The 22,319-nt window shown below is 40.9% G+C and overlaps 2 protein-coding genes across 3 annotated transcripts in view; one reads left to right on the top strand and one right to left on the bottom strand.

Moving 5' to 3' along the window:
• Positions 1-394: 394 nt before the first annotated feature.
• Positions 395-12,174, bottom strand: LOC112111362 (carnitine O-palmitoyltransferase 2, mitochondrial-like). The gene is made up of 5 exons (XM_024206761.1): positions 11,987-12,174; positions 8,082-8,162; positions 6,365-6,471; positions 3,473-4,774; positions 395-1,305 (listed from the first exon to the last, which is right to left on the bottom strand). The coding sequence occupies exons 1-5, from the start codon at positions 12,166-12,168 to the stop codon at positions 977-979; spliced, it is 2,001 nt and encodes a 666-aa protein (XP_024062529.1). The 5' UTR covers positions 12,169-12,174; the 3' UTR covers positions 395-976.
• A 1,209-nt stretch (positions 12,175-13,383) lies between these two features.
• RHOBTB3 (Rho related BTB domain containing 3) overlaps positions 13,384-22,319 on the top strand; it is a 61,158-nt gene continuing 52,222 nt past the window's right edge. For both annotated transcript variants that reach the window (XM_029910931.1, XM_029910932.1), the window contains exons 1-2: positions 13,384-13,615; positions 17,647-17,872. In XM_029910931.1, the coding sequence (XP_029766791.1) occupies positions 13,587-13,615; positions 17,647-17,872 (255 nt within the window). In that variant the 5' untranslated portion in view covers positions 13,384-13,586. The remainder of the gene's footprint in view (positions 13,616-17,646; positions 17,873-22,319) is intronic.

Genomic DNA, 22,319 nt, shown 5'->3' on the forward strand with positions numbered 1-22,319 from the left:
ATATTGACACCCCATATGGTTCTTCAGCAGGGCTGAAGCCTTTAGATCCACTTCATGTACCTCTGCCACTTGAGCTGATTAACTGACACAAGCAGTAATTTGTCATCCTCTATGAGGACCAGCCTAAGCAGAGGATGACACACGTACTCTGCCAGTATGTTTCAGAGATATTTCCTGGCAACAGAGGAATGGTGAGAGTCAAAAATCTTGGGTTCCATTCCGGATTCTGGAGGGCAGTGTGCATGACTGAGTAAAGCACGCAGGAGTTAGTCATAGTTGGGCAGATACCAGGTGTGTTCCACTTTTGTTTGTAATTTGATTACCCAGTTTGATTGGTACATCTAGTTACTAGTGAAAAGAAATATTCAACTACACCACAAAGCAAATCAGGATTTATAACAGAAACATCAATTCCACATTAATGTACATAAAAACTAAGAAAAAGTTTGGCTTCCACTATAATTGCAGCACAGTTATGAAAATTTGTCTCCTGTAGTTAAGATGTTAAACTTGTATTTTATAATCATGTTTGAACAAGCATAGCCATGAAGACATAATACAGTATAACAATACAAAGCAAACAAAACAAAACCCAACCAAACAATCCTCCTCCAAAAAATAAATAATAAGCAGAGTATAAAAAAGAATAAACAAGTATAAAATTAAGGGATTCATTAAAATAGGAAGAGTTTGGAAAATATATGGAAAAAACATTCGTAAAGGCCTTAATGGATGTTGAAAACTAGTAATAATTAAAAAAAAAAGGGACAAAAACAGAATAACATTTTAACATTATCTTGTCAGTCCACTAATAAAGGTTTCCGAGTTTCCCTTTCTCTTGTAGTTACTTTCTACAGATGTAGAAAATATATTTCCCAATAGCTTATTCTCATTATTAGATTTTTGCTGTTGATTTTGCACCGTTATTTTTATGGGTCAGAAATTAGTTTTAAAATAATTGCTAATATTGCCAATCTTACACAAGAGGTCTTCCTTCTAAAACATCTAAAATATCAGTTAAACTATACTCAAGGCATCTAAGAAATTCTTGTAGTTCTCTATTTAAATAGCCAGTTGTGTTACATCCTACCCATGTATCAAATACATTATATCCAATTCCAAAACCATCTGGCACCACTGGCCCAAATCCACCAAGATGAACTGCAGGACTGTGTAATGTACTAGTTGAAAGGATAATATGGTTTAGTTTTTGGTAGGCTGAGTCAAGAAAAAGTTCAGGCATAGGATCACCTCTGGACACTGAAAGATGTTTTAATGCAAACAAATGGCGATCAAATCCTTTACCTAAATAAAACAAAAAAGTGCAAACTGTGTTAAGAATACAGAAAATATGCAGGTTATTTATTAAAGTGCAATATTACAAAACTTTCCTGTAGCTAAGAATAATGTTGGTATGCTCCAACATTTTAATCAATTAGATATTTACTGTTCATCCTGTAGCTATAATAATAAAAGAGGCATTGTCTTACATTAAAAATTGACAATCTTATATTTTCTGCTTGTATGTAGGCATCTAAGTAGGAAATTAAGAGCCTAACTTTAGCAACCCATTTTTGAAAATTTTGGCACTTCATAGGACTCATAATGTAAGCATAAATTTCTCTTAATAATTAAGCAATTCCCTTATTACCTCACCTTCCCTTCCACCCCCAAAAATGAAACTGCTTCTTTAATACGACTCTTTCCCAAAACCAACAGATTAAAACAAACTGTGGAATTTCCAGGCCAGCCTTTTATGCATTTAATTTGGTACTCTTCTGGCACTCACAGTGGGAGTCAGTAGGGAGAACAGGGAGAATAAAGGCTATACTCCGTGTGCACACTATTTCAGAATAAAAGTTACATTATACTGGATCATTTACTCCACTTTGAAAGCACAGTAGGATAATTATTCTGGAATAAAATAATTTAAAATAATTTTATTCTGCAACAGCTATTCCAGTCAATTTCCCAGCGCAGACAAGACCTAAGAAAAGGGAAGGAAGAACAGAAACAGAAGTGAGGCTCCTACTGAGAGTGATTAGGTAAAGGACATCAGGTAAACTTACTCCACTTAAAATCCTAAAATCAAAATAAAGAATTCTAAGGATTAAGCGCTGCTCCAATTGCCAATTTTGTCACATCACCACTAGTATTCAATTAATTACTATTTAAAGATTTAAGATACTCTGGAGTGTGAAAGGCATTATATATAAACACATAATTCTATTCTTTTACTTGAAACCTAAGTAAATATTCAGAAGCTCCCCATATTGCCTTCTCTTGGTTACTGGGACATTGTACATGCTCAAAGGCTGTATTTACTTCATACTTAAAGTGAACAAAATGATGTGCAACATACATCCAGCTGTATTACTCATTATACAGAGCTATGATGCTTTACAAACATATACATGTGAAAGGTCCATGCCCCAGTCAGCTTGCAACTTAAATAAGAGTAAACATGTACTGATTTACGCAATATACTTTTCATATCCAAATAGAGATGAATCAGCTCAATGCACCTCAGCTTTTATTACACCAATATTTTGTTTCCACTTAACTTTTTTATGATCAAAATTCCTTTTTCCAGCTTTGTTCCTCCTTCCCTTCTATTATGTACTTCCCCAAGCCCTCCCCTTCTCTTATTTTTGCCTTTCCCTTGTTACTCCACTTCACTGTATTGTATATGAGCATAATAGAACTGATTATAATTCTAATCTCTGAGTGGATGGAATACAAAACAGGAATTCTTAAAGGTGGCCTACAAGGCAGATATGGGGAAAAAATTGGGGTGATACCAGTTCTTGACTTCATTATGAAGTATACAGAAGGCCTGAAAAGATGGCGGGGCGGGGGGAAGATTCAAAAAAGCATGAGCAGGGGTTGGGAGGGGGAGTCAGATTGTATTTTTTACTTTACAAATTCAGGTATAAGGTATTATCTAACCCTGGAAGATTTGGTGGCAACTAAATTGTCATAAGAGAAAAGGGACTGAACTATGGGTATCCGAAGAGACTTTTAGTCAATCTTTAAAACTCTTTGTTTTTGTTAACACTTATTTAAATTCAATGCCTAATAAGTGGTTTTGACAAAAGAAGTGCTTCTGTTAATGATTCAACAACTCTAATTGCTTCAATTAAGATGCAAGATCTAAAAATATATGTCATCCAGGACCCTCAATAAGTTCTCCAGCAAATCAGAGTTGACACTGCTGATATTTCTAAGCTAAAAAAACAAGCAAAATCCATGTTTAAACAATGCCATGGTTTCAGACAATCTTTATAAATAAATGATAAGGAAGTGAAAAGGGCAGAAGGTCATTTTAAAAAAATCCTTTGCGGGTTTAAAATGGATATATAACAACAGGAATTGGGATCTTAACATACCTTTCTAAAAACGACTTCAGGTACCACAACACCTAGAAAAAATATTACTAAAATTTGAAAGACCACATTGGCATGGAACTAACCTAATGCAGCTTCCAGTTGCAACCGTCTATGATATTTTGAACATTCATCAATCATATTTCTCAGTTCTGCTACACTGTGTTTGCTTCGTTCTTCAACAAATGCACGTGAACATTGTTTTGTTAGTATAGATGTGGGTCGAATAGTTTCCGTGCGGCCATGTTTAAAAGCAGCAGTGCTACATGCTTCGTAAGAAGAAATAATTTTTCCAAACTGTCGATAAGCAGTCATCTGACATGCAAGTTGAAAAACAGCATCTGGACTCAGCTTTTGTTTCACTAAAAATTCTTTTCCAAACTTTCTGAATTCAAACATTCTCACAGATATTTTCTCATTTGTTTCTTCAAATTTCATACGTGCAGCGTTTATAGCAGATTGGATTGAATCATTCAATTTAAACTCCAGTCTCTCACACTTGGTAGCACTTAACGCAGCAGGACTAGAATGTGGTACAATAGCTGGGTGCCTTGTACTGTTTCTATATACTTCATTAACAAAACGAAGTACTGCAACTCCATCTCCCCAAGAATGCTCAAAATTTACCCCTGCAGTGCCATCACTAGTGATAATCAGACTAAAGGATTTGTCAAACCAACGATTAAAACCACGTCCATGAAGCATACAATGTGACAGCTCAGTATCATTCTTTAGGGAAATATTGTCTAAGCATAGGCAAAAAACTGCACTATCAATTTTTTGTAAGTTGTCTTCATTGCCTGCTTCGAGAAGCTGTTGTCTTACTGCTGCCCAAGTATTCCTGTCTTCTGTGGTGAGATAACAAAGGGAAAACTCAGGCAAGCGATCTGCATCTTGCAAAATATAAATTAACTGAGCCTGGATTTCAGATGGATGCAGAATATTACCACCAGGATCCAAAACATCAAAAACATAAAAATGTCCATTTCTCATCACCAACAAATGTCTTCCCCATTCATTAGTAAACAGTTCATCTTTGTTTAATTTAGGAATTCTGGAACTGTTGAAGAGACGCTTATATTGTGACATATCTAAGGGATATGCGTTTACCATATAAGCTCCATACCAAGACACAGAGGTTGGAAGAAGGCTGATAAACTTTTTGAAGAGCCTACTCTGGCTCCATTTTGGATTGACATAATAGATATCTGGCCGTAAAAATTCATTATTTAGAGAGTTAAGAAATTTTATTGATGATACTACCAGATTTGTTGCCCTCACTACCTGGCTGTTGTATGCTTCTTTTGGATCAGGATTTAAAGAAATAAAAGGGTTGAAGTTTAAAACAACAGGGTCTCTGGCACAGAGATACATATCAAACCAGGGATCTACAAAAAAAAAACACACAAAAAAACAATTGAAAATTAAGTTAATAAAATCTATTTTACCATTTTGATGTACAAACATAGTTTTATAGACACCATTTGTATACAGCATCTCATTATTTTAATGAATTTGTTTCAAATGAGTACAGACATTTATGAACATAATCTAAAAAGAGTATAAAGCACTCAAACTATAGATACATACTGAGTTTTTGAAAAGATAACCAATTTATCTTTTCTATTTTCAATTTCCACTTCAGATCCGAAAAGGACACGCTTTCATTGCAGTGCATACGGATTAAGGGGTAAATTCATACACTGGGTAGTTCCACTGAAGTCAACAGCATTAAACCCAGATTTAATTTGGCCTGAGGCATAAAATTTGCAATCACTTGGCTCTTCAATACCAAAGTAACAGGTGTCTAAGAAATATCTATGATAGATAATCACAAGCTGTACATCTCATTTCCCACACAAACTATACTGAATAGCAGTTTTGAAAGTAGACTAGGAGTAAGGACCCAAATATTTTGTTCCCCTCCCAGCAATACCACTGATTTGTTTTTTTGACATAGGGCATGTTAGCTATATAAGCACAAAACACTGCAAAAAAAAGAAAAAAGAAATATAAACATTTGGTTTTGCTTTTCACTGCTTCTTTATAATGTCTGAAAATTGTTTTTCAATTCCCACCCTGTCCACTCCTCAAAATAACTATTTCATTCTGCTTGCTTTTTATATTTGAAATTTCATATCCTTACTTCCCACTCTTTGTTGGAAGATCCTGGCTATACCTTCAGAGGACCCGAATAGTGATGTCACACAAGACTTTAACCCAAATTGCATTTCTCCCTACCACCATTTGAGAAGTCGAAATGGATGATAAAGTTTAGGACTCTCTGCCAAAGAGAAGGGAGTGAAGACATAATATCCCTGACATTTCAAAAGTAAACAACAAGCAAAAATATCCCAAACAAACCTATTATTTGGGAAAAAGTCTGAAGTAGTCTTTACACATTATAAAGAGGCAGTAAAGAATAAAAACAAAATAGTATATTTATGCTTTACAGTTTACCTCTATGTAATATTCAATATTTTACTCCTAAATGTTCATATGGCAGAGCATCTTAATGACTTGGAGCCTTATCTAGGTCTCCCTTTGCATCCCCTCTGAGTAACTAATTTAGGGAAAAGGGTCAGAAACCAGTTGTCTGATTAAAAGGAACTGAGAGAGTGATTCTGGGGGGACTTCTTGTTGTCCCTTTTCCCAGGATCTGGGAGAGCAAATGCCTACCATCAGGACATGAAGGCAAGAGCTAGGAAATACCAAATTCAAACTAAAATGTTTTAAATTAACAAGACAAGTTGAGGTTTTGCTACTAAGGCCAAATCAAAACCGAGTCAGAAGGAATAGTCCGTAAGACTCAGACTTGACATTAGTTGATTTCAATGAAAATGCACAGCAATTGCCATACAGATCCAGCAGAAAAAGTAATCCAAGTACTTTAATAGTAAGTTTCAAAAGAGGTTAATGATTCCAATAGACAACTGAATGTTAGAACTTATAAAATAATGATAAAATAGAAAACAAACCTGATATATAACTTGTATGCTTATTCTTTTTATCGAATTCAACAAGATCTCGGTGTAACTTCCTGCCCACTCCTTTTTCAAACTCCCTGGCAATTCTTTCAGTATTTCTATAGTATTGAAAACAATATTATTATTATAATATAGGTTTTTTTTAAGAGTAACTTTTAATTATAGTATTTCATTAAAATGCTATTCCCTTTTGTGTAGTAACAAAGTTTAGTACAACTTTATGGTGTAGCTCATTATGTAATGAGATTGTAAACTCTTTAGGACAGGAACTGTCTTTTTGTATGGGTTTGAACTGTACCTAGCAATGTGGCCCAGATTCTTGTTTGGGGCCCTGAGGTGCTGCCACAGTACAAGTAATTATTGCTCTATTTCAATGCCAACACAGAAATTACACTGGGGATTAACACTGTCCCTTTTTAAAGTACAGATTAGGGCACCTAATTCCACCGGTCCATGAACCACATCTTCTTCAATTGGTTGATCCAATTAGGTAACCATACTCCCAATCCTGTAACTAATTCCATATAAACAGACCACTAGGTTCCCACAGAGCTCTACTCAAGTCAATGGGGCTGCGTGTGTGTGCAAGGATTCACACAGAAAAATGAGAACTGTTCCTCTGTCCACTAATGACTTGACAAAGTACCTAGTACTTGCTGGAGAAATTTTGAGTATTTTGACTTTTGGTTAAGTTGTATTTTGGAAAGGAGCTTCTGCTAATGTATTTTATAGTTGAATTAGGATATAAAAAATAAAAAGTTGCTGCCTTATAATATAAGTAAGCTCTTGCTTCTTCCTGAACTAAATCAAGTAATAGGAAGAGTTACCTAATTTTCTATTCAGGATTCTGGCATATTTTGTGTTCTCGGCTTTGTTTGTGGAATGAATTGATTCAAGAAAGTCATCAGAAAACGCTAATCCTGCAAGCTGTTCTTGACTTCAACCTCTACCTGCACTGCACAACTTGCAGGATGAGGGCCTACCTTTGTTCAAAAGCAGAAGAGTAGATAGGAGGTACAGTAGGATGGGTCTTATTATCCCAAGGGCACACATTTCATCAGTAATAAAGAGATGTCTCTACCTACTTGATTCACAAGAGATGTGGTCCTTGCATGACCTACTTGTAGAATAATTTCTATAAAGCAAGGGAACATGGGAAAACTCTTGCTGAGCTTGACCCTCCTGTAGGTTAAAAATAGATTAAGAACTCTTTCTTCAAGATATGTAGGGTTCCAAACTAAGGCTCTAATCCTACAGACATTTAAGAATGCAAGTTCCAATTGTCAAGCCAAACTTTATCCTCAGTTGCACTTGTGACACTTCAAAGGACTGATGGCAAAACAGATAGATGGAACTTTATTAATGGTCATGAGCCAGAAAAAAAAACAGCTCGCTTTAAGATTTAGTAAGAATCTTTAGGGCTGGCATTTAAAAATATCTTTTTACTTGAAAAGTGAGTCACTGAGAGCCAATAAATATGGAACCACAAAATGCCCCCCCTCCTTTTTTAAACAAAGTGACTCTTCAATATAGAAGCAGACTTCAAAGAAAAAAAGGCAGCAAACATGTTAATGAAATATTGTGAAAATAACAGTAATGCTGTGCTTGGAACTTGTATGCCAAGTTTTAAGATGAGTGTGAATTCTAATAGCCCATTTACAATCCGGTCTTCATTGAAATGCTTCCTACTCCGTGTCATTTTTCGTACCTGTACTGATCATCATCCAGTAGAGGTTTCTGAGCAGCCAAATATCTCTTCACAGTATCCTCCAATTTTGGAACAGGTAATCTAGAAGTGCAGAATTTTAACACAAAACGATTAAATAAGTTAAAAATATATTTATTACTAATATGGGGAGAGCAATGATAACATTAAAATCCATGAAAAAAATGTATGGTGATGCACCCATGAAAGATGCTATGTGACTAATCAAAGTCTCTTGAACGGGAGGTGAATGTTGTACTGACAGCAAACCTGGGGGAATTGGGGAAGTAGAGGAAGTCGGGAAAAGAGAAGTAAAAGAGTGGAGACAGAAACTGAAAGAAGAGTGGAGACATAAGTTAAGGCATAGATTCCCGCATCCAAGAGCCAGATTTATGTATTATATACATAATTTTTTTAAATGATAAGGTTATAATCCCAAATAATTCTGTAACTACAGGAAATATTTGAGATTTGTGCTGAGATCACCAATTATTAATTTAGTATGTTTTTCTTCTGTTTGTACTGCACCTCACATGATGGGTGTCCTAGTCCATGACTAGGGCTCCTAGATTCTACAGTAATACAAACAATAATAAAATTGTAACTGCAGCCCTGAACAAATGCATTTTTATAAAAAAGCAAGAATTACATTTTAAACCAAAAGTCTCTATTTGTTCCTGAAGAGAACATCTCATCTTATGAACTGTTACCCAGTACTAATTTCATTTTGTTAACTACTACATAGTTTACTCATCTGGGTACAATCTCCAATATCTATACACCTCTACCTCGATATAACGCTGTCCTCGGGAGCCAAAAAATCTTACTGTGTTATAGGTGAAACCGCATTATATCGAACTTGCTTTGATCCACCGGAGTGCACAGCCCGACCCCCCCCCGGAGCACTGCTTTAACGCATTATATCCGAATTCGTGTTATATCGGGTCGTGTTATATCAGGGTAGAGGTGTACTATATTTTTACTTCATTTCATGACTCATGCTTCTGTACAGGCAATTACATTTTACAATAATGAGACCTTGAAACTTTGTACACTATTGAGCAAGTCCTATTGTGGTTTGTGGGGAGGCCACAGAGATGGTTTCTACAAATACCATATTCAATGGAGCTCTGTGGCATTTCACTCTGCAGATGTTGTGTGTTAGGTCAGTGTGACCAAAGAATGTAACCAGAAGATCATAACAGGTCAAGGATGCTGCTATTGCCTGCAGGACCAGATTAAAGTAGTCCAGGACTCTAGCCATACCCCTGCATGGGGCTTCCCCTTGACCCAGCCCCAGCACTGTGGCAATGTCACCTGCACCATGGCCTTATTCCTCATTGTGGGGGAAGGAGGGTAGTGGAAGGGGTCACATGAGACTGGTAGGTGGACTGGTGGGTGGCCCATCATTCCAATTGGGCAGGCTGGGACTCCCACTTCCCTGGATCATAACATTCTCCCTTCTGGGAGGCTGGGGTTTGTCCTGGAGGACGCTGGCTGTGCCTATAACCAATCCAAAGTCCCCTTCTGTCCAAAGTCCCCTTCTGACAGCACCTAGCAGAGTCACGATGAGGTGGTATCAGTAAAGGCCTCCACACACTGATTCTTTTGTTGGGATAGTGTTGGCAGGACCCTCCCCCCGCCAGCCCCCAAAGCAGCATGTTTCACAGTTAGCTCCCCATTTAGGTGAATGGGGCAGTTCTTCCATCTCACAGTTAGGCTCTCTTAAAAGCAAGAGAGAATGCATTAAATAGGCATCTATCAAGTAGCTACACAGAGTTTGTGTTTTCAAGATTTTCTTCACAATTATGAGGGCTAAAAACATTTTTTGTTTTATTAAAGTTGATATTCTAATACCATCACATAAAACAAAGAGCCAAAGCCCTAGGCATGGCCATACTGTGTGTATGCCTTAAGCTTAAGCTGGCCCTACTTGCTTGCAGGCTACAGGAGTGGCCAGCATGGTTGTAGTAGTGTTCCTGGTTTTTTTATTCTTTTTGGTTACTAATCATTAAAACATGGTGAACACAACTACCTACAAAGCAGGCACGCAACTTGTACTACTTAAGGAACTGTTTCTTTGCTAACATTTAAAAAATTGAAAATAATCACTCTTAAACATGCACAGTAGGCATCTAAGCTTTCATCAATGCCTAATAAAACTCTACCTCCTGTGTAGCATCACACAGGAACAAGGAGACCTATACTTTCTGACCTGACTAAGGCATTATTAGCGGGGCAGGAGGGTAAAGGGGAACAAGCAAGTACTGGTCCCATAATGTTAGTCTCTCTTGATAGTTTTGATTACATTCCACACTAGTCAGCAAATTCTATTTTTTAAGACAAGTTTATATTTTTCCATTGAAAGAGAACCATGTCAATGAAAAGGAAATACTATTTTACACAATATATCCCAGGGTATATCTATACTGCAATTAAACATCCATGACCGGCCCAGGTCAGCCGACTCAGGCTTGTGAGGCTTGGCCTAAGGGGCTGTTTAATTGCAGTATAGATGTTTGGGCTTGGGCTCCAGCCTGAGTGTCTACACCGCAATTAAATAGCCCCTTAGCCTGGGTCAGCTGACACATGCCAGCTGTGGATTTTTAACTGTAGTGTAGACATACCCATAGAGGCCAACATCTAAATAAGGACTGAAAAACTATTGCATTTATATAGATGAGTAAAACAAATATATTAAATAGGTGTTTTCTTTTTAAAAATAATGGATGTAAACTCTCAGGGGCCAGGGCATTAGCAACCACTAAATCAAACTGGGAAGGGGGGTATTCCTAATAGGAAGATTATTTCTTAACTATCTATGGAGGGTAGTCATTTTTTTGAAATATTTAGTACTAGCCACAGTCAACAGAATATTAGACTAGATAGCCAATCCATTGGTCTGATCCAGCATGGAAGTTTCTGTTTTCCAACAGGGAAGATGTGCATGTGCTAAGGCCTTTAGCTCTGCCCTTGCTCAACTGTTCAGAGGCAGGTTGTGGGAGGGCGGGAGACAATCTCCTTTACAGATCCATCCCACTCAGTTTTCTGTCTCTGCTCAAGGACTCTCATCACCTTCGTAGGGAGCAAATGCATGCACTGGGGAGTTGCTCCAAACAAAGGCTGATAGTAAAGCAGGCAAACAACAGACCTTGCAGGGAAGAAGCAAATTCTGAATGACCAGGGAGGCAGTGAGTAGGGAAGGGCTCCATGTCTGGGGGTGCAGCATGAACATTTCTGCAGCTCTAGGACAGGTACAGGCTTGCACTCCAGTGCAGTCTCAGAGCATGGGTGTTCTGCCCTCCGCAAAGGACTGCAGCTCTTGCCAAGTGTTTGCAAGGGGGCCTTAGGATGGCCTGTGCTGCACACCAGCTCCAGCCTGTGCGCTGGCTCTCTAGAGCAGGGGTTCCCAACCTTTTTCTTTCTGAGGCCACACCAACATGCTACAAAAACTTCACGGCCCACCTGCACCACGGGGTTTTCTGCATGTAAAGGCCAGCCCCACTGTGATGGGGTAGCAATCAAGGCAATTGCCTGGGGCCCCATGCTACATTGCTCAAGCTTTGGCTTCAGCACCAGGCTGCAGGACTCAGGGCCCTGGGCTTCAGCCCCACGCGGCGTGGTTTCAGCTTTCTGCCCTGGGCCCCAGACTGTAATGCTAGCCCTGCTTGGTGGATCTCCCCTGCTCACGGCCCCCAGGGGCCCTGGACGAGAACGATGGTGGTGCGGGGGAGAGATGTGCGGGGAAGGCCAGCTATCGGGCTGGGTGAGGGGGTGAGCCCCAGGGGCAGTATCAGAGCGGGGAGGCCGTCCAGAGTCTGCCCGAGAATTCGCTGCTGCTGCAGCCGCCTCTTCCCCCATTTCGGGTGTCCAGGGTCCGGGCTCCCCGCCGTGCCCCGGGGCAGCACCTGGGCAGGCTGTCCTGGAAGTGCATGGTGGGGATCGTGCTCCTGTGCACGAAGTGATGGTCCGTGTCCAGCTCCGAGATGATGCTCTCGGTCAGCCCCACGGTCCGCCAGTACCCGCGGCGCCCAACGGGCCCCGGCCGCCTCAGCAGGACGGCGCCGCACGCGGGCCGGGCACGGAGCATGTTTCGCTGCGGACCCGGGGCCTGGCTCAGCACCCAGCGGTGGGAACCGAGCAGCCGCTAATACCAACACCTCCGCGAGGGAGGGCGGCGGTTGAAGGAATAAGCGGTGCGGCTGCGCAGAGTAGGCAACCTGTGCGCCTGCGCGGCGGCGCCCAGTAACCTGAACGGCCAGAACAAAGAGAGGGAAAGAGCGCGACGAGGGGCAGAGAATGCTCTAGAACGGACTGCGATTCCCCGCCCGGGGCGCGGGGGGAGCCTGCGCGGGACAGGGGCGGTTTCAAATTCTCCGGCCGAGGGGAGCGAAGCGGCTTTTCGCTGCCCCGAGGATCCTGCCACGCAGCAGCGTGTTGGGAGCACGCAGGTAAAATAGGGGACACGGGAGAGCCGGGGCGAGGTGCCTGGGCTCAGCCCGCTGAGTTGCCGGTGCTCGGCCGCCTCCCGCAGGAGGGGTCGGAGACTAGAGGATTTAAGGCGCAAGCGGGTAAAGTTCGGCTGCCTGGCAGCCCGGGTCTGACGCTGCTGCGTCGCCTTGGCTCAGTCTTTGCCGAAGCCCCCGTGGCAGCCTCGCCGCGCCGCTTGCCCCTGAGGCTTCGGGCAGAGGCTTTTGGTCGCCTGCTCTGCGCGGCTCTGGCCTGTCGAGTGCGCTGGGTGTCCGGGGCCCTAGAGGGGCTGGGTGAGGGGTGAAGTTGGGTGGGGAAGGGCCGTAGCCTAAGAGGCCACCTCCTGCTTTTACCATGCCCAGGCTGCTGGCTCAGGGCCTCGTCCTCCTCCTGGGCTGACAGAGCCCCTGCCCCCTATAATCTGGGCCAGCCGTGTGAAGAGCTTCTGTCTCTGGCAGTGCTGTTGCTCTGGCCAGGGCCAGCTCCAGTCACCAGCTTGCCAAGCTGGTGCTTGGGGCGGCCACTCCGGAGAGGGGCGGCACGTCCAACTATTCGGCGGCAATTCGGTGGATGGTCCCTCACTCCCGCTCGGAGCGAAGGACCTCCTGCCGAATTGCCGCCGCAGATCGCGATCGTGGCTTTTTTTTTTTTTTTTTTTGTGCTGCTTGGGGTGGCAAAAGCCCTGGAGCCGGCCCTGGCGCTGGCGTGGCTTTTTTGGGGGGGATTTTATTTTTTTGAAGTAGGGCTGTTTTGCCCAGTGTACTAAGACAATCTGGGGTTTTTGTTTGTTTAACAAAGGTGGGAGGCGCACCAGACCCGACTCCCCTCTGATGGGCTTTGCAGTGGTGTGATTCCATTGACGTGCATGGAGTTACTCATGGTTTACACAGCTTTAACTCATGATGCTATTTCAGTTCTCCAGCTCTAGTGTTCAAAATATTGACACGCAGTTGGGGACATTTATTTCAATACTTGTCTGAAGAGAGGAAAGGCTGCCGCTTGGTTTATGACCCATCCTATAGCTGAAGAACATTCCTGATGGCAGGCTCCCTAAAACCAAGCCCGATGTAAGCTTTTATTTTGTTTCATTCAGAAAAAGAGAACTATGTTTAATAATAATTGAATAAATGTGTAATTTGAAATGCTTTCTCACTCCTTCTCTCGTTAAATGTTTTGGAGAATCTTTACGTGTCTGCATTCCTTGCGCACCTAAAACTCCAATTGACATCAGTGGAAACTCTGTGTGCATAAAGAATGCAGGATCAGATAACCAGGAGAACTGTCAGCTCTTCTGAATTCCTGTCAAATCACACACTAACCAAGTGCACCAAGCTCTATCTTCTCTGCAGTAAAGGACACTTAAAGTCCTATCTGAAAAGCCACAGGTAACACCAGTACCTCCAGGAAAATGAAGTCTTCATCCATGACTAAGCTGTACTTTCCTTTTCTCCATCAAAACCAATATTTTCCCCTCATGAGCAATCAAGAAAATCTGTCCCTGTTCATCTTTTTGTCTGACAGATTTCCAGTGAATACATCATCAAATTGTCTCAAATTATTTCTGCTGATCTATTGTTTAAATGTCACTGATATCAGATATGTCATTGTTTTCTGATTTCTGCCAAAGACTGGCCCAGTGTTCTACAATTTTGCTTTCATCTGGCAGCTGTAACAACAAGTGTCTGCTGGTTGCAATGTTCATTGTGACCTACTCAATTCCTGTAGCTGCAATAACTATTTGCAAAACTAAACATAAAATTTTTCTTCATGTTGTTAAACTGGCATTAAAATAGAACGACGTTTAGTGCAAAGGGGCTCTGAATGCTGTGGTATAACAAATATGAAAGATTTAAATCACATATAGAGGTAACATTTCATTACTTTTTAGTATGAAGATATTGTCCCCAGCAGGGTTAGAAACACCACCTCTGATTACAATTATTTTCCAATACATTCATAGTACATGGACATAAGTACTTTTTGAACTTTCTGATTGCTAGTATGAAAATGTGGTTGGAGGTTTCCTTTAAAAAGGATGCAATAAATATTAGTTTTGATTGTGCATGTTTTTCCTTAAAACATTGTAAAAATAATACAAATCTTCTGTCTTATAATTGCATTTATCAATATACTTTCAGAAGATTCATTTAATAATGTGTAATATATTGCATCCCTTCCATGAGAACTCAGAGAACAATGGTATTGTACAGAAAACAGGATTATTCTGTACACAGTGAGAACAATCCTGCACTTTGAGGGGTATGTACTAGAGCTAGTAAGATTTTGCATCTCTAATTTATGATATTAATGTAGTGTACCTCACTTGCTATGATAGCTGCTAATTTACCATAGCAGAGCATGTAGTTGTGTAAAATGGACTTATCCTGTGCATAGTGCATCTGTATTCAAGATTCCTGGTTTGAAATTAGTGTCCTCCTGGTGACTTTACATGGCATATGACATTTCTAATATTTAACTGGATCTGTTAATGATAAATACATCTTTAATCATAATACAGAATCTTTACAAAGGACTTCTGGAATTTTTGTGACAGCTCAATCCGGTAAAAGCAATGAGTCTGTTTAGTTCACTGCACATGAGCAGTATGTATACATCTAATTTTTTGCTTGAACCTTTTCTGTGTGGCCTCTTCTACGTCCTGCTAAAATATTTGAGCCCAAGAGGCACTACTATATTATGTGGCTCCCATCACACTGCAGGGTAGTGCAATATCTCTATGGCCTGAAATGAAAAATAAAAACACAAGAGATGAAGCAGTTAAAAAGTATTTGATAACTGATAGACAAAGTTCAGATCTAGTATATGACCCACAAGGATTAAATTCAGCATCTGTGTTTTGCAAAGTTCAGACTTCTACTATGTATATATTTGTGTGTGGGTTTTTTTGTTTTGTTTTGCTTTAAATGGAAGCCTTGAGCAATGTTCTGCCCAGTCTTGCAAGTCCATGTTAATAGGAAATGGTCAGTTACATTACAAAAAGAGGAGCTACTTTTTCACCCTATAAGGCGGAGGAAGGTATGTGTAAGATGAGTAGGGGTCAGGCTTTAGCAGAATTTAGTGACAGGCAGTCTGTGAGATTTCTGACTTGGGGAATAGCTGACTTACTGTGCAAGAAAAGTACCTGTTTAGCCTAGTGGAATCCTGGTGATAGCCTTCTCCATAGTTAAAGTTCTTGCCACTCTTGAATAGGTGGGAGTGGAAGGAAATGTTATAGATTGCCAGGTGAAGATCTAAAAATCCAAACCTCTGTGTAGGGATATGGAGAGGGTGTACCATTATTCCAGCCCACAGGGCAGAATCTGTTAGACCTAGGCACATGGTGGGGAGGGGGAAGGAAAGATTCTATTACACTCAACCCCAGCCAAGTTCCTTACACAAAGCTTAATTACCCAGGCTTTGTCCGGAAAGGAGTGAATTTTCCCCTTAAATGGTCTAGAGCAGGATGACCAGAGGGAACTCTCATTGTCCACTCCCCTCCCCCAGACAGAGAAGAGATTACAAGCAAAATATATTACATTTTGTCTGTATTATCTTTTCTCTGGAGGTCATTATGCATTGGGCTGCCTCCTTCCTAAGCAAAAGTTAATCCTGGTGGGAGAAACTGGGAAGTAGGACGAAAGAGAGGAAATTTTTGAGAAAACTAACATTTGGTGTCTCTTGCTGTAAAAGTCTAATATTTATAGTTTATAAAGGCTATTAAAATAGGAGGAAAGATTTTTAGAGTTTATTTCATTGCTATAATAGGTATTAAATATTTTTGGGTGTTGTCATATGTGTGTTTCATATATGTTAGGGCTTGATCTTGTGCCTCTGGAAGTCATTGATAATGCTCCCATTGACTTAAGGGGAGAGGGTCAGACACTGAAGCTTATATAAATGGTCCAGCCAGTCAGTATGGATATTCACAATTGACTGGTATGAAGCTTGCGTACTGATATTTATGTTTAGCATCTCATACAGTTTTCTGTTATTTTACTAATTTTGCATTAGTGTTTTTTAAATAATCCAGATTCTGCAGTGGGAACTTTGTTGTTGATGATTCCATTGGTCATTTTATGAATGATCATGTTTGAGTGATTCCACATAATTTAATGTTTGTTCTTTGGATTTACATTAGCGTAACTGAGAGGAGAATTTGCTCCTACAATCAGTTTTATATTTACCATATTATTCTCTCTCTCTCTTAGCCCACAATATGTGCAGTGCTATTTGGTAGAAACCATTTAATTTTAGTAGAAAGATTCAACCTTTCATACTTCATTTTTCTTTTTGCAGCCTTTCCTTAGCGGGGGCTGCCCTCATTTGCTCTTCTCCCATTTGGGTAGGATCTTCATAGTTCAGAAGGCTGTCTTCATACAGATTGGCTGGCAGTGAGCTCATATATTTATGTAATTTTTTGCCCGGCAGCAGCAGAAGAGCACCATATAATCAGCTCCCTTCGGTGCAGTCGAATGCTGCTGTTGCTGAAGAGCCTTTGTCTTTCTTTGCTGGTCTGGCCACATTATGTTGGTTCTGCAGAAATGTCAAGTCTCTCCATTGTATGAATTATGCTCTTGGGTAGGGTTGACGTCAGGAGGCAGTGGCTGAGCCTGGGGCTGCCTGCTGCTGAGGATATGTGCTGAATTCACCTACAACAGCAGCGGATTAACAGCAAGGGCTTGTCCTGCTGCTGTCACATGCAGTTACATTCATTGACTTGCAGAGGCTGAAGGACTGAACAGGAGGATAGAGAACATTGAAAACACACCAAAGCCACTGAATATGTGACCGGAATCGTTGAGGTTACATCTGTGAAGCTACATATGGAAATGGACAAATAAAAAGCCAAACAAGCTGGTGATTTATAAAACAAACAACATTTACAGCACTCCTTTCCATTTTACTCTCCTCCTGCTATTGGATTTGAGATCATGTATGTAACTCAATGTTGACTCCTGGGGTGTTAGTCTGGTGAAAGAAGAGGCTAGAGAAGGATTAATATTCTTGTTTTGATATGAAAGGATATTCTTAGCCCCCCATTCTCCCCTCTCCTCCCCCAATCTTTGCTAATAGCACTTTTTGTTGTTACTGTTTTTAGGTCTGTTCATGTTGTAGCCTTTGGAAATGAGAGAGATGGATTTTCTGAAGACAATCAGCAATCAAGTCTGATCTGGACCTATCTTGGGAGAAGTGCTCTCATTTCAGAGACTGAAAGCAGTTTGCTGCTGAACTCTGCCAATCACATTGGAAACCCTATGTTTACTGAATATCAAGCCTGTGTGTTTGGAAATGTCAGACTGGTGGTGCATGACTGTCCCCTTTGGGTAAGCGATTAGTCTGAAACTATGTTCTGCATTCAACATTGTAGCCACTCCTAATTCAGTCCAAATACAGTTTTTTTTCAAATGATTTTGATGGTCTTAGCTCTTTAGTGGTATTTTAACCAATCAAAATATTAATTAAAAAAGATTGGAAGTTTACTTCTAATGTTAAAATACAACCACCAAAACAAATACTGACAGTCTCTTGAGGGTCTTTTACTCCTGTTCCTCCATTAGCAGGGCCCCTATCTGTTGCATCTATATGGAGGTAGTATTTTTCAACTTCGTTGTTCAGTGAAAACTGCATGAAAATAATCCAATAGAAAACAAAAATACTGAATGAGCAAGTGTAGAAAATAAGCTCCTAAATCAGAAAGCATAAAAAAATTGATACTGTTTTTAAATTCAGCTTTTGTTAGCTGTTAGTTTTTTCATTATGCAAAAATGGACTGATTTCTCTGTTTTTGTGAGATTGTGAAACAGCACTTCTCTATTTTTGTGATTATTTCAGAGCACTGTTCTTTTTTTAAAATGGTTATTTAAATGTTTGTTCCATCTGGCAACTTCATTAGTTTCAATTTAATAATATTATATGGGGCCTGATACTGCATTCCTTGCACACCCAAAATTTCTGTTGAAGTCTGCAGGAGTTTTGAGTGTAAGAAATGCATGATGAAGCATTGGTAGTTTAAGGCTTAAAACATGGGCTAGTTAGCATTCTGTTCTCTAGTGGTGGTCTGCTTTTTTTTTTTTTTTTTGATCAATCATTTTGCTTAATCAAAAATTCAAATGAAACTGAGGATCCAAATCTGAAAGTCTCTCACCCATTGCATAGTACTTATATGTGTAGTCCTGTTGACCTCAGTGGGACCAGACCTGTGAATAAGTGCTACTCAACATGAATAAACGTTGCAGAATTGAACCCTTAATTAAGAGGCTGTAGGAAATCAGTAGGATAAATTGGAAGGTGGGTTGGTGAACAGTTGGAGAATGAACAGGAGTACTTGTGGCACCTTAGAGACTAAGGTGCCACAAGTACTCCTGTTCTTTTTGCGGATACAGACTAACACGGCTGCTACTCTGAAACCTGTCAGTTGGAGAATGGTATAAGAAGAATGTCCTATTGCCTGGCTTGCAGAGAGATGTCTCACATTCAGGAATTTGTTTTAGTTTTATAAACGTATGAACTTTTTGGATGTCTTAATAGAACCAAAACTTCAATTCTGAAGACCTTAGGATCACAGTGACTGAACAGCAGTGGCAGCTTATACTGTTGTCACCCACTTCATGCTTCTGGGAATGCTACCATTATAACTTCTGCTCTAACCTTTCCCAGCTCGGGCAGGTGAGAGTTTTCTCAGGGCATGTCTTCACTAGCAACACTAAAGCGCTGCCGTGTAGTTGCGGCACCAGTGGTGGGAGACCTCTCTCCCAGTGCTATAAAAAATCCACCTCCACAAGGGGAGTAGCTACCAGTGCGAGGAACACGGCTCCCCACGCTGGTGCACTGTGTACACTGCCACTTTACAGCACTGAAACTTGCAGCGCTCGGGGATGTTTTTTCACACCCCTAAGCGAGAATGTTGCAGCGCTGTAAAGTGCCAGTGTAGACAAGCCCTTTGTGAAGTGTGGAGAACAGTAGGATGAGCAGTTTTTGCTTACACTTAAGGCTGTCTCTGGTTATTTGGGTTATTTTCAAGGATGGATCCCTTGGGGACTTCTATCTTGTGCAGGCTGAAGGTTGTAGGTATATTTGGTGACTGTGCCACTTCAATGCCACATGCCTATGGTGGTTGAGAGTTTGTAATTGCTCCTGCTGGTGAATGGGGATTTGGCAGATTTAGTGAGTGAATAGTTCTAAAAAATCTGCTCACATTCCTTTATGACTAAGACTAGACATAAAAGGGCCATTGTCAGGCATAAGCCAGATGGTTGACATTTGTGATTTGTTCAACTGGTCTTGTCTGCCACAAGTTTTATCTCAGTGGCCTGGAGAAATTGTAAATGGTTGTGCTAACTATTGGCTGATGTTTAATGTATGGTGGTCACTAATAAGACTGCAGCCATCTGTAGTTTCTTTGTGGAAAAGGCACCTGATCTTGTCTTTATTAGTGAATATCAACTTTAATGTTACAGCTGCCCCTATATTAGCTCTGTTTGCACCATCTGAATATGCAGTCCAGCATAACTTAGAGAAAAGGGGTTGGCTGTGTCTTTTGTGACTCATCTCAGGTGTGAGAAGCCTTGTCTCTAGGATAAATCCATTTGAATATGATGATCCACAACTGTGCAGGTTAAGTTGTTGAACAAAAATAAATATGGGATTCTGGTGCCAAGTTAGAAGAAGTTTTCCTTGCACAAGATTATTGCAGAACTCTGCATGATTGCCAGTCTCTAGTTGGGATGGCCAAGAACTGGAATGTCAAGAGTGTTGCTGCCTAAGGTGGGCGTGAGGTGCATGTAAGGAGCTATCTAGGAGTTTATACAAATATGTGCCAATGCTATATTTAGGTCAAGTCATTGCTACTTGTTTCACTTACATGAACACAACAGTTAATTCACAAACTAATTTAACAATTTTAAAACAAAATATATTTTTGAGGTTATCAATACATTCCAGTTAGAATTAAAGCAGTCACACCTGTATGTTCTAGTGATTTTTCTTTCATTTGTTCCTACCTGTTAACTTTCGTTTTCTCTCTCCTTCTCTGTTTTCTCTTGTTGCCTTTTCTCTCCTTCCTTCCCTTTTATTTCTCTTCTCTCCATTTTCAATTCTCTCATTCCTGCAACCTCCCTTCACAGATTACACTGCTTCTTTCCTTTCCATTCCTTCTGAGCCCTCTGTTCTGTCCTCCTTTTCCTCCGCCCTTTTCTATCTTTCTTCCCTCCCTCCACTTCAGGGATGAGCAACTAGTGGCTTAGGGACCACTCCGGGCCTGCCAGATCATTTTATTTTTCCTGCCCATAGGTGGGGTCACAGCCTGAGAATAATTTTTTTTTTTTTTTTTTTTTAATTGAGCGGAGTCGCTGAGGAGCGTGTCTTTTAGTAAAGCTGCTGCTGCCTCAGGCCACTTTGCTTCCCCATTAACACAGGCTCTGATTCAGCCCCATACCACACAGCTCCAGTTACTGCCTCCCCAGTGGCTGGTTGATTGGGATGTGAGAAACAGGTTCTGGCCAGGTCCCTCTTCCCCCCACAAAGCAGAGTGAGGGTAGGGTTCACCTCCATCAACAGAGTAAGTAACCAGAACTAGGTGGCATGGGATGGAGCCATAGTCTGTGACTGTGGGGATTGGAGTGAAACCCGGGATTGGGAGCAGGAGCCCATGGTCTGCGTTGCAGTGCCTGTCATTGGCCCATCCATCTATCAGTCATTCATGCTAGAGCAGGGCTCTGCCCCGCTTGGCTCTGGTTACTGCTTTTCCAGTGGCTCCCCTCTTGTAACTGACCTGACCATGTGTGTAGCCGGCTTTGATTTGCCATGCTGCTCATGGGCCCTTTTGAACAGTTTTTCGAATGGGCCAGGGTTAACGTGCAGCCAGCTTTCACACCTGGGGCCAAAGAAGGGATCCCATGTGAGGCTGTGGCCAAAGACGATGTCTCAATGCTGACAGCCACCCTCTGATCATATTTGAGCTCTGAGGGCTCTGAACTTTGCTGATGAGATTGCCACAAATTGGCTTGGCAAGCTCTGCGTCTGATAAGAACATCATTGTCTGCCAGCTCCCACAATGTGATTGTGCCCAGCCCCCTTGTCTGCCATCTGGGGACAGTAACCAGAGCTGGGTGGCACGGTGGCAGAACTCCTTACCTGTTGGCATGAAAGAGAATGGCCAGGCCAAATTTGAGTGGCTTTGCAGCCCAGTGCATGAGCTCTTGTTCCCAGTTCCAGGCTCCACCTCATGTAGCAGAGCCTGTGTGCATGGGGAAGCAGTGGAGAAAAAACATTAAGAATGATGTTTTTACCTTTTGTTATTTTCATTTATTAATTCCCTGCTCTTCAGCACATTGAAAAAAGGTTAGTGAAAGATTTGTGTGTAATTTTTTTTGGGTGGGGTGGGGTTTTTTTTTTTTTTTTTATTTTATTTGAAGGATGTGCTATAAAGGGTTTTTATATTTTAAGAACACTTTGGTTTTACACTGTTAATACACAGTTAATTGTATGTTCACAGGCCTATTGTAGCAAACGTTTATAAAATATGTAGGTTCTTTTAATTAAAGAGTATGGCCCGCCAAAGGGTTTTAGTGGATTTTGTGGCCCTCTGCTACCTTAAAGTTGCCCATCCTTGCCTTATTTTCTGCTCCATACTTTCCTTCCTCCTTTGCTTTGTGGCTTATTTCATCCCTGGCTTTGTTTGGTTCCGCTTCCTGTGGTTCTCTGGTTTCCTCTCCTGCCTGATACCAGAGTGTTGGGAGATCTTATTATGCTGCTCTCATATTGCTGGGACCA

This window comes from Terrapene carolina, unplaced genomic scaffold (genome assembly GCF_002925995.2).
Source record: "Terrapene carolina triunguis isolate 2854851 unplaced genomic scaffold, T_m_triunguis-2.0 Scaffold69, whole genome shotgun sequence".
Lineage (NCBI taxonomy): Eukaryota > Metazoa > Chordata > Testudines > Emydidae > Terrapene > Terrapene triunguis.

Bases quoted from the DNA above. Each gene is read 5' to 3' on its own strand.
- LOC112111362 (XM_024206761.1), bottom strand. From the start codon at position 12,168: ATGCTCCGTGCCCGGCCCGCGTGCGGCGCCGTCCTGCTGAGGCGGCCG. The intron at 4,775-6,364 runs GTTTGTTTTCTA...TTTTTTTTGTAG, and splicing joins GCATACAAGTTATATATCAG to ATCCCTGGTTTGATATGTAT. The intron at 1,306-3,472 runs GTTAGTTCCATG...TGTTTTATTTAG, and splicing joins GCAACTGGAAGCTGCATTAG to GTAAAGGATTTGATCGCCAT.